Source organism: Sus scrofa, chromosome 14 (assembly GCF_000003025.6).
Source record: "Sus scrofa isolate TJ Tabasco breed Duroc chromosome 14, Sscrofa11.1, whole genome shotgun sequence".
Taxonomy (NCBI): Eukaryota; Metazoa; Chordata; class Mammalia; order Artiodactyla; family Suidae; genus Sus; species Sus scrofa.
This window is the reverse complement of record NC_010456.5, coordinates 48,932,387-48,955,439: the sequence shown is the minus strand read 5'-3', so window position 1 is coordinate 48,955,439 and position 23,053 is coordinate 48,932,387. Positions and strand designations below refer to the sequence as shown.

General features: G+C 56.0%; 2 protein-coding genes and 2 gene segments (V, D, J or C); all 4 read right to left on the bottom strand.

The window, feature by feature from the left end:
• The window catches only part of LOC102158332, a 247,703-nt gene that overhangs the window by 52,320 nt on the left and 172,330 nt on the right, over positions 1 to 23,053 (bottom strand).
• The window catches only part of LOC100152327 (immunoglobulin lambda-like polypeptide 5), a gene marked incomplete in the record, with an annotated part of 201,278 nt that overhangs the window by 46,086 nt on the left and 132,139 nt on the right, over positions 1 to 23,053 (bottom strand).
• On the bottom strand, positions 5,131 to 6,472 carry LOC100623670. Its single transcript, XM_021073113.1, has 2 exons — positions 6,169 to 6,472; positions 5,131 to 5,804 (listed from the first exon to the last, which is right to left on the bottom strand). Exons 1-2 carry the CDS (start codon positions 6,455 to 6,457, stop codon positions 5,146 to 5,148), a joined length of 948 nt encoding a protein of 315 aa, XP_020928772.1. The 5' UTR covers positions 6,458 to 6,472; the 3' UTR covers positions 5,131 to 5,145.
• On the bottom strand, positions 16,877 to 17,808 carry LOC100623458. The segment is given in 2 exon segments: positions 16,877 to 17,370; positions 17,522 to 17,808. Coding segments are annotated over 2 exon segments (624 nt in total).

Below are 23,053 nucleotides of genomic sequence, written 5' to 3'. Positions count from 1 at the left end.
CCCGTGGAGGAGGTGGGCGTTGTCATGAAAGGACAGCTGAGGGCTCCTAGTGGAGAAGGAACTGTCTGTCGTGTGTCCTGACTGTGGTGGCGGATCTGTGACCCTTCACCTGGGATGAGATGACAGAGCCAAACACACACACACAACACACACACACACACGCACCCGCAGAGGCACACACACGCACACGCAGAGGCACACACACACACACACGCACACGCGCGCGCACACACACCCACACACAAGCACACGAGGATGTAACCCTGGGGAAATCCAAATTTGAGAATGGGGTAAATATTTGATCACACACTTGGCCAAACAAGGTACAGAGATGAGAAGTGAGCACGTGAAAGGGGTTGAACATCACAATCACTGAGGAAATGAGAATGAAAGACACAAGGATGATCCCCTGCAGACCCAAGAGAAGGGCTTTGCTGCCAACCTGACCACCTCAGGCGTGAATCAGGCCACAGGGCACCTGAAGCTCTCAGCCTGGCTGGTGGTCAGGAAACCCCAAGTCCAGCTGGCAGGGGGTTAAGAGCTGGGTCATTTCTCGAGTTCCTGTTGTGGTGCAGCTATAAGGAACCCGATCGGAAACCACGGGGATGTGGGTTTGATCCTTGGTCTTGCTAAGTGGGTTGGGAACTGGGCCTTGCCGTGAACACGGCCTTGCCGTGTAGGTCGCAGACGAGGCTCGGGTCCTGCATTGCCGAGTGTGGCGTAGGCCGGTAGCTGAGGCTCTGACTTGACCACTGGCCTGGGAACTTCCATATGCCACAGGTGCAGTCCAGGAAAGCGGAAAAATAAAAATAAAATAAACTTAAAAGAAGAGTTGGACAGTTCCTTAGTCAGGGAGACGCACATCGACCATAGGACCATCCGTTCCATTCCCAGCTGTTTACCCAACTGAGATGCAAACTTGGGCCCACAAAATACCGCTAAGAGGTGGGACAAAGGCTTTGTGTGAAGTTGCCAAAGAGAGGACCCTGGCTTCCACCCACGTGTTACAGCTGACGCGGGATAAATAAACAGTGGTCCATTCGCACGGAACCTACTGAGTGAGGAATGTGGCGTGAACCGTTGGCACCTACGACAACTTGGTGGATGTCACATGCCCTGAGCTGGCTGAGGGAGCCAGGACCAAAGGGCTGCCACGTGGGACTCCCTTTCCAGGAGGTTCTTACGAAGCCCTGCCTGTCAGGACACACAGCGGGTCAGTGGTCCCAGAGCTGGGGGTGGGGAGGGTCTGACTACAGAGGGGCCTGAGAAATGATGGGGACTGGTCTATACTGAGGTTGTGGTCTGTGTGCCTTTGTAAATTCTCATACAAATGGTTCCAAAAATGACAATTTTTAGTCTATGCCAGTCACATACCAAAAAAAAAAAGCTGAAAAGCATTAGAGGGAGGAGAAGATTCCCAGGGCAAACGGTCACTCGGAGCTCTGAGCAGGGAGTGGACAGAAAGCAGAGCACAGGCTTAGGGATGAGGGGGCAGATGTGGGAGGAGACGGACACTGGCCTCGAGGCTGTCCCAGCCAGGCCACCCTGGCCATCCCTCTCTGCCCAAGGCCATCCTGGCAGCTGCCTCACTCCTGGGTCCCTTCTAAGCACAGAGGGCTGCTCTTCTCTGCTTCCCTGCCCATCCCTATCCTCACGTCCTGCCGTCTGTCCCTCTGTGTGTCCATCTGAGCCTCCTGCTGACTGTCTCCAGTCTTAGCAGCACAGGTCCCTCGGGGCGTGGATATTGTAGGTCCATTTGCGGGGGGAGGGGGCTCACTCCTTGCCATCCTGCCCCCTCCCTTTCCTGCTGTGTAACAGGGACAGCAGATGCCCCACTAGAGGGACCGGCAGGAGGCCTTGTTTGTCCTGGGACAAAGTCACGGCCAACCCTGGGAGAGAACAACCTTTTCCTGGAGTGGGGGATGGGATGGCCCTTGTCCCTCCTGGGCCCAGCCAGACTCAGGGACAGAGGTCACTGCAGGAAGGAGCCCTGAGGTCCTGTCTATTCTATTCCCTGCACACAGTCCATCCTTCCCAGGAAATCAGCCGCCTCCTCCCCTCCTGCCCACGGGGTCGAATCCAGGCCCCGGGCAGCTCCTGGGCTTTCCTCTCAGCCTTCAGTCCCTGGGGCCCTGGCTGACCTTCGGGATCCAGAATCAACATGCCACGCATCCTCGCTCAGCTCAGTGTCCAGGCTCAGTGGACTTTGGTGCACAGAGCTGCTCAGGAGGACTCAGGGACTCAGAAGGGTGTGAAAGATGCTTATTTTTCCGATTTCAGGAAAATTAAGGGAACTCCCATGTCCACCAACCTCCCCCCCAAGTGCACTTCAGGTTGGTCATCACAGGCTGAGACGCCCAGGGCGGCGGGTGGGGGGGACCATATTGTCCACTTCAGTGTTGCCACCCCCATCCTTGCCTCTGTCCCGGTGACCGTTTTCGTGGCTGGTCCGCAGAACAGCCTGTGGGTGGCAGTGGAGCCAGTCTGGGCACCAAGATGATACTCTCCCCCAGGGGAGCAGCCACGTTGCAGGCAAGTCTGTCTGCCACCGACCCCCTCACATGCCCAACTCTCTGAGGACCCAGCCTTGCACCCAGCACTGGGTCAGGATCTCACCCTCTATTCTCTGAGGCCAAGCGCTTCCTGCTGAGCCCTCAGTCCTGGCAGGAGTCCTGCTCTGGCCCAGGGGCACCTGAGTCAGGACAGTCCCTCCTGCAATCTCCATTGTCACCTCTGGACCCCAGGAGCCACCCTGTCCCTTCTTCACAATTGGAGCACAGGGCCTGGTGGTTCTCAGGAACAGGCCATCTCAGCCCAGCCCCCTCCCAGTCCTGTATTCCCCTGGAATGGGCTGGGCTGGTCTCTCCCAGCATCGCCCCGTCAGGCCTGTGGAGGAGGAAACAGGATGTCGTGTTGTCAAAACCATGTAAAGGAGTTCCCGTCGGGGCTCAGTGGTTAACAAATCTAACTAGGAACCATGAGGTTGTGGGTTCCACCCCTGGCCTTTCTCAGTGGGTTAAGGATCCGACATTGCTGAGAGCTGTGGTGTAGATTGCAGACGTGGCTCAGATGCCTCGTTGCTGTGGCTCTGGTTTAGGCTGGCCTGGCAGCTTCGGCTCCAATTAGACCCCTAGCCTGGGAACCTCCATATGCCGCTCCCCGGGAGCGGCCCTAGAAAGAGGAAAAAGACCAAAAAACAAACAAAGAAACAACCATCTAAAGCTTAACCTCCACAAATAAATGCTGGAGGGGGTGTGGGGAAAAGGGAACCCTCCTGCATTGTTGGTGGGAATATAAGCTGGTACAACTACTGTGGAGAACAACTACTATGGAGGTACCTCAGAAAACTGAACAGGAGTTCGTGTCGTGGCTCAGTGGTTAACGAATCCGACTAGGAACCATGAGGTTGCGGGTTCGATCCCTGGCCTTGCTCAGTGGGTTAAGGATCCGGCATTGCTGAGAGCTGTGGTGTAGGTTGCAGATGTGGCTTGGATTCCTTGTTGCTGTGGCTGTGGCATAGGCCGGTGGCTACAGCTCTGATTAGACCCCTAGCCTGGGAACCTCCATATGCTGCGGGAGCGGCCCTAGAAATGGCAAAAAGACAAAAAAAAAAAAAAAAAAAAAAAAAAAAAAAAAGAGAGAGAGAGAGAGAGAGAGAGAAAAGAAAAAGAAAAGTGAACATAGAACTACCATATGACCCAGCAACCCCACTCTTGGGCATGTATCCGGACAAAAATTTCCTTGGAAAAGACACATGCATCCTCACGTTCAATGCAGCGCTATTCACAATAGCCAAGACATGGAAACAACCCAAATGTGCATTGACAGATGAATGGATTAGGAAGATATGGTATATATACACATGGAATACTACGCAGCCATAAGAAGAACAATATGCTATTTGCAGCAACATGGGTGGAACTAGAAACTCTCATCCTGAGTGAAGTCAGGCAGAAAGAGAAAGACAATTACCACATGGTATCACTTATATCTGGAATCTAAAATACAGCACAAATGAACCTTTCCGCAGAAAAGAAAATCATGGACTTGGAGACTAGACTTGTGGTTGCCAAGGGGGAGGGGGAGGGGGAGGGAGTGGGATGGATTGGGAGCTTGGGGTTAATAGGTGTAGACTATTGCCTTTGGAATGGATAAGCAACGAAATCCTGCTGTGTAGCACTGGGAACTATGTCTAGTCACTTGTGATGGAGCAGGATAATGTGAGACACAAGAATCTATGCATGTGTGTGTAACTGGGTCACCATACTGTACGTCAGAAAATTGACAGAACACTGTAAACCAGCTATAATGGAAAAAAAAGTCATTAGCTAAAACAAAAAACCAAAAAACCAAAAAAAACGGAGTTACTGCCGTGGCTCAAGGAAATGAATCCAACTGGGAACTATGAGGTTGTAGGTTCGATCCCTGGCCTCTCTCAGTGGGTTAAGGATCTGGTGTTGCTGTAAATTGTGGTGCAGTTCACAGTTGCGGATGGGATCTGGCGTTGCTGTGGCTGTGGTGTAGGCCGGCAGCTGTAGCTCCGTTTAGACCCCTAACCTGGGAACCTCCATGCCTCAGGTGCAACCCTAAAAAGAAAAAAATAGAGAGAAAGAGTGAGAGAGAGAGAAAGAAACGAAGCAAAAAGGCCTGGCTTTTTCTTCAACATCTGCTGATAACTCTGTGATAGTTTGTCTTTCTGAGCATGAGCGTCGTGAGTGTCTGGGGTCCCGTCATGTCTCGTGCGAGGCTCCCGTGAGCATTTCTCTCCACAGACGAACACTGTCCTTCGGAGCACAGTGAACACACGGCTGGCTGTCTGGGGAACTTTGCCAAAGACCCCATCGCCCAGGGTTCTAGGGAATCTGAGGTGACACGTGCTGGATCAGACAGAGGGACAAGCAGATGGGAGGCTGGGACCTTGAGGGTCTCATCTGGCGACAGACCTGACAGCTCTAACAGACGCCTGGGCATCTGGGGCCACGCTGTGGGCTGGACACGCGAAGGCTCCGTTTCCGCAAAGAAGAACCTCAGGAGAGGCCGGGCCTGGGGCAGGGGGCCGGGGCTCCGAGCTCTCCAGGCCTCAGGCAGCCTCTCGGGAGCTGGGGGCCCCTCCTCCAGGAGCACAGAAGACCCCAGCCCCGGGCCTCACCCAGCAGGTCCCCCCAGGGGAGAGGTGCTCCCGCAGAGCCCCGCCCCCTCAGGCAGCGCCCCCCTCTCCTGGGACTCAGGCCCCCTCCTGGGCCTGGGGCACGTCCTGACCCCGGACCCTCTCCTTCCCTCTGCACCCTGACAGCAGCCTCCGCAGCTCAGGGCAGCTTCCTTCCTCCTTCTTTCTCGGGGCAAACCGAGGTCCTGAGAGGACGGAGGGTCCATGCCTGGAGGAGCCGGGCCAGGACCAGAGAGGCCCCCTGAGCTCAGGGCTGAGCTGCAGCTGCTCTGAGGCGGGGGGAGGGAGCCCCAGGCCAGGCAGGGAGTTTGTGTCCCACGTCCCCCTGTGTCACTGTGAGGAGTATAACTATCATCGTATGACTGACAGTAGTAGTCGGCCTCGTCCTCAGCCTGGGCCCCGCTGATGGTCAGGGTGGCGGTGTTCCCCGACTTGGAGGCAGAGAAGCGCTCAGGGATCCCTGAGGGCCGGTTGGTGTCCTCATAGATGAACAGCACAGGGGCCTGGCCTGGCTTCTGCTGGTACCACTGAATGTCTTTTCTCCCAATGTTGTTCCCCTCACAGGTGATGCTGGCCCTCTGTCCCGGGTTCACTGACACTGAGGGTGGCTGAGTCACCTCATAGGAGGCCACAGATCCTGCAAGAGAGAAGGAGAGGTGACCTTGATGCTGAAGCCCTCTGCCTTCTTAGCCTGGATTGAGCACCAGGGATTCCATGGATCCCCAGGCCGGCCCCTCCCGTCAGTCTCAGCCCCTGGGGCCTGTGGGCCAGGCTGCAGGACGGAGTCTCTGAACTCATGGGACCCCCCCCCCTTCTCTGGCAGCTGTAGCCCTCAGGGCTCACACAGCAGTGAGCACAGGGCTCAGCCCCTCCAGCCCCTCCTCCTGCAGCAGGGCCCTGAGCCTCCTGCCCCACAGGCAGCGCCTGCTGAGCTCAGAGTCCGGCCCAGGCTGGTGGTCCGCAGGCCCTGGGCACGGGTGGCTGTGACCCCGGGGCGGCACCTGTGCAGTGAGCCAGGAGGCCGAGCAGGAGAGGGATCCAGGCCATGGTGGAGGCGCCCCGATTCTGCTCCCCGAGGCCCAGGCTGGGCAGGGCTCCTCCCAGGCCTGTCTTATCCCCTGGCTGCAGGGAGAGCTGCTGGGCATGCAAATCAGCCAGAGCCCTGGGGGGCTGCCTGAGGAGCTCTGTGCTCTCAGACAAGGGCTCAGCCCCCAGGGCCCCAGAGGGGGAGGGGTGGTCCCTGGGGACCCCACTTCCCCCTGGGGCTCCTCCTCCACCTGCTCGTCCCATGTTCTACTGTGACCCATCCACCCCAGACTCTGTCCTGGCCGCACTCCTGGATGGGCCTGGTCACTAGAGCTCAGAGGTAGAATCTGTGTTTGTCTGAGCCCACCCTCTGGAGACAAGAAAGGCCTTAGATAGGGGTAGGTTCTGTCCCAAGTCACAGCTCCCGGGTGTCAGAGCAGAATCCATTTCCTCCTTAGACAAGGGCACATGGAGTGTGTATGAGCCGATGATGAGGTGCAGGAATTCTGTCCTTGGGCAAAGGTCCTGGGCAGGTCACAGACCCTGTGCCTTCCTTCCCAGCGTGAGCTCAGTGCCAGGGGCAGATTTGGTGCTGGAAAAGTGATGGACAGCAAGGGTGTTTTAGCAGGAATGGGGTCAGTGGGGGTGAAACGAAGTAACCTGAACGTGAGCCAAAGAAACAGGAATATTCCACAGAGACACATCTGAGAGACATGGGGCGAGAGGAAGTTGTACTCGTGAGTCAAGTACAATAGTGCAGAAAACTTCCCCTCATGTGTGTGGTCATGCTTACCAGCCCCTGCATGTGGAACCCTGATGCCCTGGTCACCAGGCTCCAGGAGGCTGTGCCACGCGACGGTGCCGCCCCCTGGTGGCTGCCTCAAAAGGCGGCAGGAGGCCAGGAGCTGACACTATGCTGCCCAGGACAGGACAGGACACTGTGCTCACTTCTGCTCCTGTCAAGATGCCTGTTTATCCCCAGCTCATCTCGGGAGCAGGTGACCTGTCCCTCTTTCCCAGGGCCACCCACACGGAGGGCCTCGGCTCCTAGGAGTCCATGGAGCCTGTAAGTGAAGCGAAGAGAAAGGGCTTGAGGATGGAGGACCCAAGCCCTGGAGGACCCACCTCGAGGCTGTGCCTGGAGAAGCTCTGGGTTGGGACGAGATGAGCTCGGGGTCCTGTGGGGTAGGACCCAGCAGAGAGTGAGGAGGTGGAGCAGGGGAGGGGCCCACAATTTAGGGAACTCGTCCCAGGGTTCCCCCTGCAGAGACCCCACAGCTGGACAGGGTTCCAGGCCCTGACGGCATCCAGGGCAGAGCCTTCCCAGGGGTAGAAATCAGACCCACACTTGTCGGCCCCCTGAGGAGGCTGGTGCAGGTTTTGGGGGCATGCAGCTTCCAAGCAAACGAGGGAGTCTTTAACCTTTAACCCTCAGCACCAAGTCCACAAACTCCCCCTCTTAAGTGTAGGCAACCCTGTCACAACCTTAGGACTCCATGGAGAGTCTTGCATGGCTTGACTGGTGATGGTCATCACTAGCTCAGCCTCTGGTCTGACTTCTGTCCCTTGACTGCTCTACCCAAGGACAACTGGGAAAGGAGCCACTCTTTCTTTCTTTCTGTGGGGGTGGGGCGGCCCTGTCCGTGGTGCTGATCCCGGCTCTGTGCTCTGGAAGGTCCAAGCAGGGAGGGAGGTGGGGTTGAGATCCGAGGTTCTCAAGACTCTTCCCTTGACTCCCCTCCATCTATTTCTAGCTATGGGGACTCAGAGCCCCAGGCGGAGACCTCCCTGGAGCTGAGTGCGGGGAGCCCTGGGCAGGAGCACAGGAGCAGGTCCCGTCCTGCCTCCAGCACAGGTTGACCATGTCAGCTCACGCTGGAGCCTTTGAAGGCCACTCAGGATTGATATTTTGGGAGCAGCTGTCATGGGACAACACTCTGCCCCATGCCCCACACACTCATTTTGCCATTTCTGCTCCCAGGAAGTCTGAGCCGCAGTGAGAGAACAGTCCCCATTGCACACCTGATGTCCCGAGCCTGGACCTGGGGACAACTCACCCACAGTCCCAGAGTCATGACGGAAGATCTCGGACCACTTCTGCCTTGTGCCTCACTCCTGGACGTTGTTCCAGCTGATGGAGAGGCTGCGGATCTTTTCAACTGACCTTGCTCTGCCCTCCAGAGTCGTTTTGAGTGTCATTGGGTGATCAGGGATTGACACAGAAGTGGCCCAAAGGAGGGGCTCCAAATTTCTGTGGACTAAAGGAATCGAAGCGACATATAACACGCACGAGTGTTTCACCTGATCTTAGCCACGAGGCCGAGAAGCCGTATGCGAGAGTGTTTCAAAAGATGTTCTGTTTGTAGTCAAGATGCCTTCAGGTTCCTCACCCAGAGAAACAGACATTAATGAATTAACCACATCAACAAATCTGTAGTGACCTCCAGGAGCAACCATCCTACCTAAGACATTAGGTCACTGCTCAGGAGCGGGACAGTATAAAAAAGCCAAGAAAAGGAAAAGAAAATCCTCAGCTGACGTAGGTCACTTCTCTGGAGCGACGTCTCACTTGGAGTAGGAATTCTAGATAAAAGAGACAAGACCGTCCCCCAGGAAAGACTGGGGTGAAGGACACAGTGGTGACCTGGGAGGGCATCCCCACCAGGCCTGCAGTATCTCTTACTGTCCCCCGGAGGGATGGACAGGGTGCCGGGGAGCAGAGGGCCTGGACTCACCGGGGACAGAAGGCCACCCCATCCCCGACTGCAGAAAAGGGTTGTCCTCTCCTAGGGTTTGGGGTGACTGTGCCTCAAACAAGACCTCCTGCAGGTCCCTCTAGTGGGGAGTTTGCTGCCCCCTAACAAGGTAGGAAAGGGAGGGGGAACGGCCACAGGGAGTGAGCCCCCCCATGCCACGTCCTATCACATCCGCCCCCCCCCCCAGGACTCTGCTGATGAGACTGCATACACAGAGGGACAGACTGCAAGACATGGGGACAGGGATGGACAGAGAGGCAGAGAGGACCATTCCCTGCTGTGCTACAGGGTGACCCAGCTGTGAGGGGAGGGACCGGAAGGAAGGGGAGGGGAAGGGGGAGGAGGAGACGTCAAGCAGCAGCAAAGAAACAGGGGCCAGTGTGAAATCAGAGCTCTGGTCTCCACATCCTAATTCCGGGGTCTCTGCTGGTGTAAGGGGTACAGTGTGAGCCAGGCTGGGGACAGCACATGTGTCTCCTTCTCCCTGGGGCTGTGTCACTGGGAGCTGCGTTGTCAGCCCCACTTGGGCCTCAGCCTGGCCCCAGCAGATGGCCAGCTGGCCGTGTGCCTAGAAAAACGTCTGTGCTTCTGTGTCGAATCCCTTGGGGCGGCCGCCACGCAGGACAGACCGAGCTCGGCCAGCGTGGACCTGCAGCTCCAAGACCCAGCAGGCCCCCTGCCTCATCCTGGGCAGTGGGAGGGGCATCGGCCCCTGGACAACCGAGGGGCCCTGGAGCATTAGCGCCTTGAAGGGCCTTGATAGTGACCCAGGGGCTGCTGAGCTCAGGGATCCCTCTGGTGTCTCCCAGCTCTAGGTCAGAGCCAGGCGGAGCACAGCATCTGTCTGAGTCCAACTTTCAGGGCGAGGTGGCTGCAGCCTGAGGGACGGAGGGGAGCAGCCTAACCTGTGGCCAGAGGACAGGGTGGGGAGCAGGGCTGAGCCTGGGGACTGCCTGTTCCGTGGTCCCCCTGGGCAGACACAGCTTCCCTGGCTGTGGATTCTGAGTGGAGGGCTGGCACCTGGCTGTCTGGAGGGGGTGCAGGAGGGAGGGGAAACGGGGAGAAGGAGACGCTGAGCTGACTGGTGGGACTGAGGCCTTATGTTCCCAGGTGTCTCTGGTGCTCTGAGGCCCCACAGGGTCATCCCAAGGGGCGCAGGGCCAGGGGCCCAGGAACCAAACCTCCTAGAAGAGGCCTGGCTGTGGGAAGGCCGCCGGCCTGCAGCACCAACATGGTCGGGGTAGTCAGTCGCTCAGCCCAGAACAGGGTCTGGGAGGCTCCAGGGGGCCCACAGCACAGCTCCTCCATGCAGGGATCCGGGCAGCCCTGGGCACTGTGGGGAACTAGTTCAGGACCTGAGGGCCACAGCGAGGTAGCAATGGCCTGGACGTGGTCACCACATGTGAGAAATTTGGGGACCACAGTGAGGGTTTTGTGTCTGTTGTGTCATTTTCTCCAAATCTTCCTCCAGCCCCTGCATCAGTACAGCCTGGTCCTGTGACCCCCAAATTCCCTCCTGGCCCCCCTGTGCAGAGCCTGCCTGGGGGCTGGGGGAGGGGTGGCCTGGGGAGCTCAGATCTGGGAGAGCCGGGCCAGATCTGCCCCTGTAGCCAAAACCCGGCCTCTGGACAGGGGCGCCAATTCAGTCTCAGAGACGGAGTTCTGGGTGAAGCAGACAGACCCGCTTGATTGCTTTGCGATTCAAAGGAGCCCCCAGCAGGCTAAGCCCCTCCAAGCTGTGTCCTCCCTTGAGGGGGAGAGCAAGGGGGTTTGTAGGTTTAGCTCAGAAACAACAGGGCTGTTGAGAAGGAGTAGGGTCCCTGCTTTCTCCTCCCTCCATAGGTCCTTTCAAAGTCACCAGGGCCAGGGTCAGGTGGAACTGTGACAGTGTCTGGCAGTCTTTGGGGTGATTGCCCCTTGACCTTCCATCTGCAGGGAAGAGGCTCGCAAAAGGAAGCGGCTCTTGGGAAGTGTTTCAAAGGCGCACACCAGGCACCTGCCAGAGCCCTAACTGGAGAGAAAGCATCAACACCAGGAAGTAACTGAGCCACGACCAAAGCATTTGTGCAAAGCCTGTTAGAGTAAGGTTCGGGGCCAGGGCAGGACACCACACAATGGAGACTGTTTTTACTAGTTTTTAGCTGTGTGACCATTTCCTGATCATTAACTCTTTTTTTTTTTTTTTTTCAGTTTTCTATGATCATGGATTTACAAGGTTCTGTCATTTCCTGCCTAACAGAAGAGTGACCCAGTTCTACATTTATATACATTCTCTAGTCACATCATGCTCCAGCATGTTCCATCGCAGTGATTGGCCCTAGTTCCCTGTGCTCTACAGCAGCACCTCGTTGCTTATCCACTCCAAAGGCAAGACTCTGCATCTCCCAACCCCCACCTCCCAATCCTTCCACTCCCTCCCCCTCCCCCTTGGCAGAAGCCCAAGTCTGTTCTGCATGCATTCACTCTGGAGTCAGCCTTTGAGATGGAGGGGAGGCTGCAAGGCTAGAGGCAAAGGCTTTTACTCGAAGACACAAGGACTCAGGGGCTTGTGCAGGGTTTCCTCTCTGCTTTGTCCGCAGTCTTCCTGGGGCTGGAGGAGGGGGACCCAGCCGGGGAGGGGTTTGTGTCCCACTTCCCCATCTGCCTGTGTCACTGTGAGCATTATCAATGCTGTCAGCTGACTGACAGTAGTAGTCGGCCTCGTCCTCAGCCTGGGCCCCAGTGATGGTCAGGGTGGCCGTTTTCCCTGAGCTGGACCCAGAGAACCGCTCAGGGATCCCTGAGGGCCGCTCACTGTCCTTATAAATGAGCAGCAGGGGGGCCTGGCCTGGCTTCTGCTGGTACCATTGCGTATATTTTTCATCCAGCAGATCCCCGGAGCAGGTGATCTTGGCCGTATTTCCCAAGGCCACTGACTCTGAAGACGGCTGGGTCAGCTCATAGGAGGCCACGGAGCCTGTAAGAGAGGAGAGCAGCGGGGCTAGAGGCGGAAGGGCCCTTTCCCAGGGGTCCCCCCTTCCCCACGAGGTGGTGCCTGCCCTGAGCTGGGGTTCAGGTCTGGAGAGGTCTGGGCCTGTGGGCAGGGCCGGGGGGCAGCACCTGTGCAGAGAGAGAGGAGGGGGAGCAGGAGAGGGGTCCAGGCCATGGTGGAGGTGCCCTGAGCTCTGCCTCTGAGACTCAGCAGCAGCCAGGGCTCCCCAGGGCCTCTCTTATTCCCTCCAGGGCCCTGGGGCAGGGAGGCTTCAGGGTTCATGCAAATTTCCTCCTCCTCTGGGGCTGCAAATGGAGTCACAGCAGGGGCGGCCTCAGCACCTGTGACTGAGCAGGAAGGACAAGGCCCTGGGTCCCTCCCAGCAGCCCTCAGGTTGGCCTGGGCCTCAGCTCTTGGATCAAGGCCACCTTCCTGGGGGAGTGACCACATGCCCGCTGTCCCTAGCCATCCCGGCCTGTGGCCTCTCCTGGGCTGCACAGGGGCTGTGCTCCTCCAGGGGCCTGGCGGTGGGGCTGAGCTGGGCCCCCGAGAGACAGGAGACCCCTGGTCAGCGCCATGTCCTGTGGCTTCACGCCCTCCTCCTCCGGGGTTGTCTGTCATCCCTAGAGTACCTGTCCCATCCTGGTGTTGTTAGAGTCGGGTCTGTCCCCTCAGGCTGTGGCCCGTCATCTGGTACATGGTCCTCTGTCCCTTCCGCACGCGCTTGTTCCGGGCAGTGGTCACAAATCCCCGTCTCCTCTTCCCCGTGGGGTCTCCCACCTTCTCTGACATCCGCGCCCACAGGAGGCCCCGATGGTCCCTGTCAACCATCTCATTTCTTTTCTTTCTCATCAACGTCATGTGGAGACGTGGTCAACGCTCCAGTGTCCCGGACCTGCCTGGGAAAGCGGCTCTGCACTACGGGGGCTCTAAGGAGACTGTGGGGTCTCCACCCAGTGCTGAGGACAGCGGCCCTTGGACCCCAAATGCAGACAAGGAAGAGGGAAGAGAAGAAGAGCCCAGAAGGATATGCCCCATGGATGGGGACACAGCGTTGTCAGTCACACAGCAGGTAAAGCCACCAGAGGGGAGCCTCCCCCACCCCCCCAAAGAGCCCATCGTGGCTCCTGCTCCCCTTCATCCTCACCCCCTTGAGCTCCAGGACCCTTCCTCTCCTGATGGGATGTGAGCTGCTGCCTTTCCCCTCAGTCTGGTCTGGGCTGAGATCTTGGGGGCTTTGGTGGGACAGGCGGGGGCCTTTTAACAGCTGGGTCTCTCTGGGCGCTCTTTGGTGGGTTAGATGGGGGTTTGGAAACTGGTCCTGCGTTTGCACACATTCTTTTACGTCATGAAATAGAACGTAGGTGTTTGGTGGGTGCTATTTAGTGGGGTCCTTGGGAAAATTCAGCCTGACCATATCTCCTTTTTAATTGCGGTATTTAGACCATTTACACTCAGTGTGGCTCTTCCTACAGGTCAGTGCAAGTGTCTCATCTTGCTTTTCATTTCTATTTGTCCCATCGTTCCTTCTTCCCATTTTTCTTTTCCTGCCACTATTTTCATGAACTGAGTGTGTTTTAGGATGCGATTTCATCTCCTTTATTGATTTACCGGCCAAAGTTGCATTCCCAAGTCTTCATTGGGAGTTACCTGTGGCACATCGGGTTTAGGAAACGGCCTTGTCATTGCAGCAGCAGTTTGGGTCACGGCTGTGGTGCCAGTTTGATCCCGGGCCTGGAACTTCCACATGCCTCAGCTGTGGCCAAAAAATAAAAAAAATTAAAAAAAAAAAAAAAAAAGGGCAAGATTTTATTATAATGTTCACTGCAGGGTTCACTGCACGCGGCTAGCTTATCCGGATGTCATGTCCCTTCACACAGGATGACAGCATCATCCCATGTCCTCTCCCTCTCCAACCTCTGAGATGACAACCTCTTGAATAGACCTTAGAAGCCGGCAGCACCAACAAACACTCTTACTCTTTCCTGCTCTAAACCCTTTGGTATCTTTTCCAGACTGTGAAACAACACAAAGTTCCTATATTCCTCCACGAAGTCAGCCCATGCAGTGCTTTCCAGGTCTGTGTGGAGTCCCATTTCCACCCGGGCGAGCGCTCTCCTTGGTGAGTCCAGGTTCAGAGGCTCTGCTGGTGACCAACTGTCAATATTAGTTTAGGAATGAGAACTTTTGATTTGTCCTTCTTTTTTGAAAAGCGTTTTCACTGAGAAGAGTTCCATGTGGACAGGGGTTCTTCTGAGGCTGTGGTTTTGTTGTTGCTTTTTCATTCCAAAGAGTTGGCTGCTGGGTCTCCCGTTTGATGGTGTCCAAGGAGGGATCTGCTCACATCACTGTGCTTCTTCCTCTGGGTGGAACGTGGCTTTTCTCTCTGGCTGCTTTGATGATGACTCTTCCCTGCTGCTCTTCAGGGGGGTGCTGGTGTGTGCTGGGGTGTTTCCTTTGTGTTTGTCCTGCTTGGGGTTTGGGGAGCTGCTTGGATCTGCGGGGTCATAGTTTCCCTGATCTTAGAACGTTTTGGGCCCATATTTCTTCAAATATTTTTCCAACTCCCCACCCCACCATCTCTTCTGCTTCAAAGGCTCCAACACACGCGCATCATGCCTGTTGAACTTGTCCCACAACACATGATGCTGCTCTTTATTCCTTTTCCAAAGTATTTTTCTCTGTAATTCAACTTCTTTCCCGGGGTGTCTATTCTATGTCAATGATTCACTAATCTTTTTTTTTTTTTTTTTGCTCTGTTGAATATACTGTCCATTTCTCAGGTGTAATTTGCATTGCAGCCAGCGTAGTTTTCATTTTTAGAAGTTTGACTTGGGCTTTAAAAAAATATCTTTTTTGTCTGTAGTTAACACAATCAGTCTTTCCTCTACCCATTGGTTATTACAGTAGCTTTTGCATCCTGTCCATCCAGTTTTATATGTGCAATTTCATGGTCAGTTTGAAATAATCTTTCTTTCTTTCCTCCTATCTTTCCTCTTTCCTTTCCTCCTTCCTTTCCTTCTTTCTTTTTTCCTGCCTTCCTTCTTTCCTTCCTTCCTTTCCTCTCTCCCTCCCTCCTTCCATTCCTCTCTCCCTCCCTCCCTCCTTCCTTCCTTCCTTCCTTCCTTTCCTCTCTCCCTCCCTCCTTCCTTCCTATTCTTTTTTTTTCTTTCTTCTGTCTGGGGCCGCACCTGCAGCATATTGAGGTTCCCAGCCTAGGAATCCAATTGCACCTGTAGCTGCCAGCCTACACCACAGCCACAGCAATGCCAGATCCGAGCCTCAGCTGTGATCTATACCACAGCTCAGGGCAACACTACATCCTTAACCCACTGAGCGAGGCCAGGGATCGAACCTGTGTCCTCATCAATGCTAGTAGGGTTCATTAACCCCTGAGCCACAACAGGAATTCCTACGGAATGATTTATATATTTTTTTATTTTATGTTCTTCTGGCTTGTATTCACCTGCTTCCTTTCAGGCAATTTTGACTTCCAATTTTTTGACCACACATGCTGCCTGTGGAAGTTCCCAAACCAGGGACGGAATCAGAGCCACAGCTGTGCTGGAAGTCACCACTATGGCATGCCACTGTGCAGGGCCCAGAATCGAACCCATGCCTCTGCAGCGACCCAGTGGCTACAGGCAGATTCTTTTTTTTTTTTTTTTTTTTTTGTCTCTTTGTCTTTTGTTGTTGTTGTTGTTGTTGCTATTTCTTGGGCCGCTCCCACGGCACATGGAGGTTCCCAGGCTAGAGGTTGAATCGGAGCTGTAGCCACTGGCCTACGCCAGAGCCACAGCAACGCGGGATCCGAGCCGCGTCTGCAACCTACACCACAGCTCACGGCAACGCCGGATCCCTAACCCACTGAGCAAGGGCAGGGACCGAACCCGCAACCTCATGGTTCCTAGTCGGATTCGTTAACCACTGCGCCACGACGGGAACTCCCTACAGGCAGATTCTTAATGCACTGTGCCAGGAGAGGAACTCCCTTGCAGGAAATTCTAATAGGATGCCCGAGGTTGTGAATGACTCCTTGCTTAGGGCGCGCTATGTTTCCATTTCTCACTCTCTTTTTCCTTTTCCTCTAGATTTGATAACTGAAATGGGCAGATTTTGATCGTTTGTCAACCTGGCCTTCCCCTTTCGCACACGGGACCAGAGCAGCGTTTAGTCTCGCGCAAGTTTCCCCCCTGTCGAGGCAAAGCTTTTCGGACTAGTCCCCCTGAGGCCCCTGGGTAGGAACTTTCCCCCCTGACTGGGAACCACCTTGACCCCGAGTGTGTGTGTGAGCTCTCACTGCCTTCTCTTCAGGCCTCTTCCTCCCCCGTGAACGACTGCTTGCTCTTCGGGTTCCCTGGAAGCGCACTCGCAGAGGGAGAACTATCTGCACAGGGGCTGCGGGGTCGGGTGTGATGTCTCCACAACAAAGCCTGGAGCCCAGCCTGCTCAGCCCTGCAGTGCGGTGACAGTTGAGGACAGGGGGCCGGGGCCTTGCCTGTCATCCTGACCTGAGGCAGGGACTTGGGTGCTGGCTCAGGCATCTCTAGTCCCAAGTCACACTCAGAGAGGGGCAGGCAGGCCCCTGGGGAGCCCATCTCTGGCACAGCCCTGTGCAGGGAGGGCGGGGCTGCGGGCTGAGGAGTCCCAGTGGATGGGAGGGCTGTTGGCCTTGAGAGGGACCCAGGCAGACACCACAGCGCCCACTGCACTAAGGTGCTCCCTGCAGAAACCCTGGCCGCTTTGGATCCCCAGGCTTCAGAGAGCCAGCTTCCCCCTGCAGGTCTGGGGCCCACACAGGACATGGGGGCCAAGAGGTGGCCCATCACTCTGGCTTGGATCCAACAATGAAGGCCCCTTGGTCTCTGTCCCCCTCCCTCTGTCCTTTCATTCAGTCCTTCTTTCCCCAAGTCACTCCCAGGGTCACACAACACCCTGTGCCTGAAACTCCCAGCCCTAAATCCCCTCCTGAACGCCCTGTGCAGAGCCTGCCTGGGGGCTGGGCGAGGGGAAGATGGGGGAGCTCAGATCTGTGGAACCCAGGAGGCACCTGTTCTTGCTTTGCCCACAGGCCTCCTGGTGCTGGAGGAGAAGGTGCCCCAGTTGAGGAGGGGTTTGTGTCCCACGTCCCCCTCCGCCTGTGTCACTGTGAGGAGTATAACTATCATCGGATGACTGACAGTAGTAGTCGGCCTCGTCCTCAGCCTGGGCCCCGCTGATGGTCAGGGTGGCGGTGTTCCCCGACTTGGACCCAGAGAACCGGTCCGGGATCCCTGAGGCTCTCTTGTTGTATTCATAAATGACCAGCATGGGGGACTGGCCAGGCTTCTGCTGGTACCAGTGAGCATAATAACTTCCAAAGTTGTCTCCTTGGCAGGCGATGCTGGCCGTCCCTCCCAAGGACACAGACACCCCCGGGGGCTGAGTCAGCTTAGAAGAGGCCACATAACCTGCAAGAGAGGAGAGGAGAGTGCGTGTGAGGAAGAGGGTCTCACTCCCAGAGCCGCAGGCTCCCTGCAGCCTCCCCTGGGCCGAGCTGACGTTGGTTCGGAACCCGGCTGGTCCTTCATGACCTTGGGGGCTGAGCCTGGGGGGCAGCACCTGTGCAGAGAGAGAGGAGGGGGAGCAGGAGAGGGGTCCAGGCCATGGTGGAGGTGCCCTGAGCTCTGCCTCTGAGCCCAAGGCTGGCTGGGCCTCTGGGCCTCTTTATCCTCAGGAGGGAGGTCCTCATGCAAATGTCCTCCCTGCCCCTGTGGCCTTGGTGACTGGCTCCCTGCTGAGCAGAGAGCAGCTGGCTCAAGGGAGGCGCTGACCTGGGGCCTCACGCCCAGGCCTGTGCTCAGAACTGTCCTGTGCTGCCCCCTACCCCCGCCCATGCACACACACCCCAGTCTGCACTGGGCTCCCCTTCGGGCCTGGGGGCCCCACAGTCCCCCTCTGTGGTGATGAGACATCCACATGGTGGCAGGCTGTCCAGCACTGGGAGCTGGTGCTGTGGGGACAGGGGTCGTGCTGCTGTGAGAGGCCAGACTTCCTTCATCAGACACAGTGACATTGGTCCTGTTCCCCTGAGAATGAGTTTCTGATGTTATGGTTGTGAGTGCTGTTTTAGTAAAATACAGGGGAGAAGCTCATTAGGATTTAGGATTAGACAGAAATTATCTGATGAGACCAGAGGCATAATTTTTACAAGAAAATTATGATTTGCTGAAGCTCATCAAAAGTAAGGTATCCTGGAGTTCCTGTTGTGGCGCAGTGGTTAACGAATCCGACTAGGAACCATGAGGTTGCGGGTTTGATCCCTGGCCTCGCTCAGGGGGTTAAGGATCCGGCGTTGCCGTGAGCTGTGGTGTAGGTTGCAGATGCGGCTCAGATCCTGCGTTGCTGTGGCTGTGGCGTAGGCCGGTGGCTACAGCTCCCATTGGACCCCTAGCCTGGGAACCTCCATGTGCCGCGGGAGCGGCCCAAGAAAATGGCCAAAAAAAGACAATACAAATAAAAATAAAAAAGTAAGGTGTCCTGAGAGTTGCCTTCGTGGCTCAGCAGTTAACGAGCGTGAATAGCATACCTGAGGATGCGGGTTTGATCCCTAGCCTTGCTCAGTGGGTTAAGGATCTCTCTGGCTTTCCAGTGAGCTGTGGTGTAGGTCACAGACTCAGCTCAGATCCCACATTGCTGTGGCTGTGGTATAGGTTGGGTATAGGCTGGCAGTTGTAGCTCCGGTTGGACCCCTAGCCTGGGAACTTCCACATGCCATGGGTGCGGTCTTAAAAAGCACACACACACACACACACACACACACACACACACAAAAGAACTAAGTTATCCTACTTTAGAAATTCTTTAAAAAATGAAATAAATATTAATAGACAGAAAATATTTGAGCCCGTCACATCAAACAAATACCTAGTGTTTAGAGTAGAGAAAGACCTATCTATTAAAAGAAACAACGAAGACCACAGTCCACGTCCAAAATGAGGAAAAGCCAAGAGGGGATATTTCACAGAGGAGGGTGTGGAGATGCGAATAGCTCATGACAGATGCGCATCCTCAGCCAGGCGGGAAACCGAAACAAAACCCCATGAGGTGTGACTGCACACCCGTCCGAATGGCTGAAGCAAGAAGTCATGAGAAGCCCCAGTGCTGGCAAGGACCGAAGGAACAAGATCCCTCGAGCATGTGGCTGATGGCGACATGAGGTGGTCCAGTCATTTGGCAACACTGACGCTTCTTCACACCCTAAACTTGAGGACCCACAGGACCAGGAGCCGCAGCCCTGACCCTGATGTCAGAGCATGAGAGCTGAGTTCACAGGGACGGCGCACAGAAGTCCCTAGACCCCTGTGCACATCAGCCCCTGCTGAGAACATTCCAGATGCCCTTCAGTGGGCGCCTGGGGAACTGAACCATGGGATCTGACTCTACCCTGAAACGACTGGATTCTTAGTGCCCGGGGCAGTTTCATGACCCTACAGGGCACTGTGCTGAGGGACAAAGGCCAGTCCCAGGGCTACATACTAGATGGGATTCTATTGTTTACACCTTTGTATTATTTCTGAAAAGACAATATTTTAGAAACAAGGAGCAAGAAATGGCGCCAGGGGTTTGGAGCTGGGGGGGGACCCCGTGGAGGAGGTGGGCGTTGTCATGAAAGGACAGCTGAGGGCTCCTAGTGGAGAAGGAACTGTCTGTCGTGTGTCCTGACTGTGGTGGCGGATCTGTGACCCTTCACCTGGGATGAGATGACAGAGCCAAACACACACACACAACACACACACACACACGCACCCGCAGAGGCACACACACCACACGCAGAGCACACACACACACACGCACACGCGCGCGCACACACACCCACACACAAGCACACGAGGATGTAACCCTGGGGAAATCCAAATTTGAGAATGGGGTAAATATTTGATCACACACTTGGCCAAACAAGGTACAGAGATGAGAAGTGAGCACGTGAAAGGGGTTGAACATCACAATCACTGAGGAAATGAGAATGAAAGACACAAGGATGATCCCCTGCAGACCCAAGAGAAGGCTTTGCTGCCAACCTGACCACCTCAGGCGTGAATCAGGCCACAGGGCACCTGAAGCTCTCAGCCTGGCTGGTGGTCAGGAAACCCCAAGTCCAGCTGGCAGGGGGTTAAGAGCTGGGTCATTTCTCGAGTTCCTGTTGTGGTGCAGCTATAAGGAACCCGATCGGAAACCACGGGGATGTGGGTTTGATCCTTGGTCTTGCTAAGTGGGTTGGGAACTGGGCCTTGCCGTGAACACGGCCTTGCCGTGTAGGTCGCAGACGAGGCTCGGGTCCTGCATTGCCGAGTGTGGCGTAGGCCGGTAGCTGAGGCTCTGACTTGACCACTGGCCTGGGAACTTCCATATGCCACAGGTGCAGTCCAGGAAAGCGGAAAAATAAAAATAAAATAAACTTAAGAGTTGGACAGTTCCTTAGTCAGGGAGACGCACATCGACCATAGGACCATCCGTTCCATTCCCAGCTGTTTACCCAACTGAGATGCAAACTTGGGCCCACAAAATACCGCTAAGAGGTGGGACAAAGGCTTTGTGTGAAGTTGCCAAAGAGAGGACCCTGGCTTCCACCCACGTGTTACAGCTGACGCGGGATAAATAAACAGTGGTCCATTCGCACGGAACCTACTGAGTGAGGAACGTGGCGTGAACCGTTGGCACCTACGACAACTTGGTGGATGTCACATGCCCTGAGCTGGCTGAGGGAGCCAGGACCAAAGGGCTGCCACGTGGGACTCCCTTTCCAGGAGGTTCTTACGAAGCCCTGCCTGTCAGGACACACAGCGGGTCAGTGGTCCCAGAGCTGGGGGTGGGGAGGGTCTGACTACAGAGGGGCCTGAGAAATGATGGGGACTGGTCTATACTGAGGTTGTGGTCTGTGTGCCTTTGTAAATTCTCATACAAATGGTTCCAAAAATGACAATTTTTAGTCTATGCCAGTCACATACCAAAAAAAAAGCTGAAAAGCATTAGAGGGAGGAGAAGATTCCCAGGGCAAACGGTCACTCGGAGCTCTGAGCAGGGAGTGGACAGAAAGCAGAGCACAGGCTTAGGGATGAGGGGGCAGATGTGGGAGGAGACGGACACTGGCCTCGAGGCTGTCCCAGCCAGGCCACCCTGGCCATCCCTCTCTGCCCAAGGCCATCCTGGCAGCTGCCTCACTCCTGGGTCCCTTCTAAGCACAGAGGGCTGCTCTTCTCTGCTTCCCTGTCCATCCCTATCCTCACGTCCTGCCGTCTGTCCCTCTGTGTGTCCATCTGAGCCTCCTGCTGACTGTCTCCAGTCTTAGCAGCACAGGTCCCTCGGGGCGTGGATATTGTAGGTCCATTTGCGGGGGGAGGGGGCTCACTCCTTGCCATCCTGCCCCCTCCCTTTCCTGCTGTGTAACAGGGACAGCAGATGCCCCACTAGAGGGACCGGCAGGAGGCCTTGTTTGTCCTGGGACAAAGTCACGGCCAACCCTGGGAGAGAACAACCTTTTCCTGGAGTGGGGGATGGGATGGCCCTTGTCCCTCCTGGGCCCAGCCAGACTCAGGGACAGAGGTCACTGCAGGAAGGAGCCCTGAGGTCCTGTCTATTCTATTCCCTGCACACAGTCCATCCTTCCCAGGAAATCAGCCGCCTCCTCCCCTCCTGCCCACGGGGTCGAATCCAGGCCCCGGGCAGCTCCTGGGCTTTCCTCTCAGCCTTCAGTCCCTGGGGCCCTGGCTGACCTTCGGGATCCAGAATCAACATGCCACGCATCCTCGCTCAGCTCAGTGTCCAGGCTCAGTGGACTTTGGTGCACAGAGCTGCTCAGGAGGACTCAGGGACTCAGAAGGGTGTGAAAGATGCTTATTTGTCCGATTTCAGGAAAATTAAGGGAGCTCCCATGTCCACCAACCTCCCCCCCAAGTGCATTTCAGGTTGGTCATCACAGGCTGAGACGCCCAGGGCGGCGGGTGGGGGGACCATATTGTCCACTTCAGTGTTGCCACCCCCATCCTTGCCTCTGTCCCGGTGACCGTTTTCGTGGCTGGTCCGCAGAACAGCCTGTGGGTGGCAGTGGAGCCAGTCTGGGCACCAAGATGATACTCTCCCCCAGGGGAGCAGCCACGTTGCAGGCAAGTCTGTCTGCCACCGACCCCCTCACATGCCCAACTCTCTGAGGACCCAGCCTTGCACCCAGCACTGGGTCAGGATCTCACCCTCTATTCTCTGAGGCCAAGCGCTTCCTGCTGAGCCCTCAGTCCTGGCAGGAGTCCTGCTCTGGCCCAGGGGCACCTGAGTCAGGACAGTCCCTCCTGCAATCTCCATTGTCACCTCTGGACCCCAGGAGCCACCCTGTCCCTTCTTCACAATTGGAGCACAGGGCCTGGTGGTTCTCAGGAACAGGCCATCTCAGCCCAGCCCCCTCCCAGTCCTGTATTCCCCTGGAATGGGCTGGGCTGGTCTCTCCCAGCATCGCCCCGTCAGGCCTGTGGAGGAGGAAACAGGATGTCGTGTTGTCAAAACCATGTAAAGGAGTTCCCGTCGGGGCTCAGTGGTTAACAAATCTAACTAGGAACCATGAGGTTGTGGGTTCCACCCCTGGCCTTTCTCAGTGGGTTAAGGATCCGACATTGCTGAGAGCTGTGGTGTAGATTGCAGACGTGGCTCAGATGCCTCGTTGCTGTGGCTCTGGTTTAGGCTGGCCTGGCAGCTTCGGCTCCAATTAGACCCCTAGCCTGGGAACCTCCATATGCCACTCCCCGGGAGCGGCCCTAGAAAGAGGAAAAAGACCAAAAAACAAACAAAGAAACAACCATCTAAAGCTTAACCTCCACAAATAAATGCTGGAGGGGGTGTGGGGAAAAGGGAACCCTCCTGCATTGTTGGTGGGAATATAAGCTGGTACAACTACTGTGGAGAACAACTACTATGGAGGTACCTCAGAAAACTGAACAGGAGTTCGTGTCGTGGCTCAGTGGTTAACGAATCCGACTAGGAACCATGAGGTTGCGGGTTCGATCCCTGGCCTTGCTCAGTGGGTTAAGGATCCGGCATTGCTGAGAGCTGTGGTGTAGGTTGCAGATGTGGCTTGGATTCCTTGTTGCTGTGGCTGTGGCATAGGCC

Bases quoted from the DNA above. Each gene is read 5' to 3' on its own strand.
- LOC100623670 (XM_021073113.1), bottom strand. From the start codon at position 6,457: ATGGGACGAGCAGGTGGAGGAGGAGCCCCAGGGGGAAGTGGGGTCCCC. The intron at 5,805-6,168 runs GTGCCGCCCCGG...TCTCTCTTGCAG, and splicing joins CCTCCTGGCTCACTGCACAG to GATCTGTGGCCTCCTATGAG.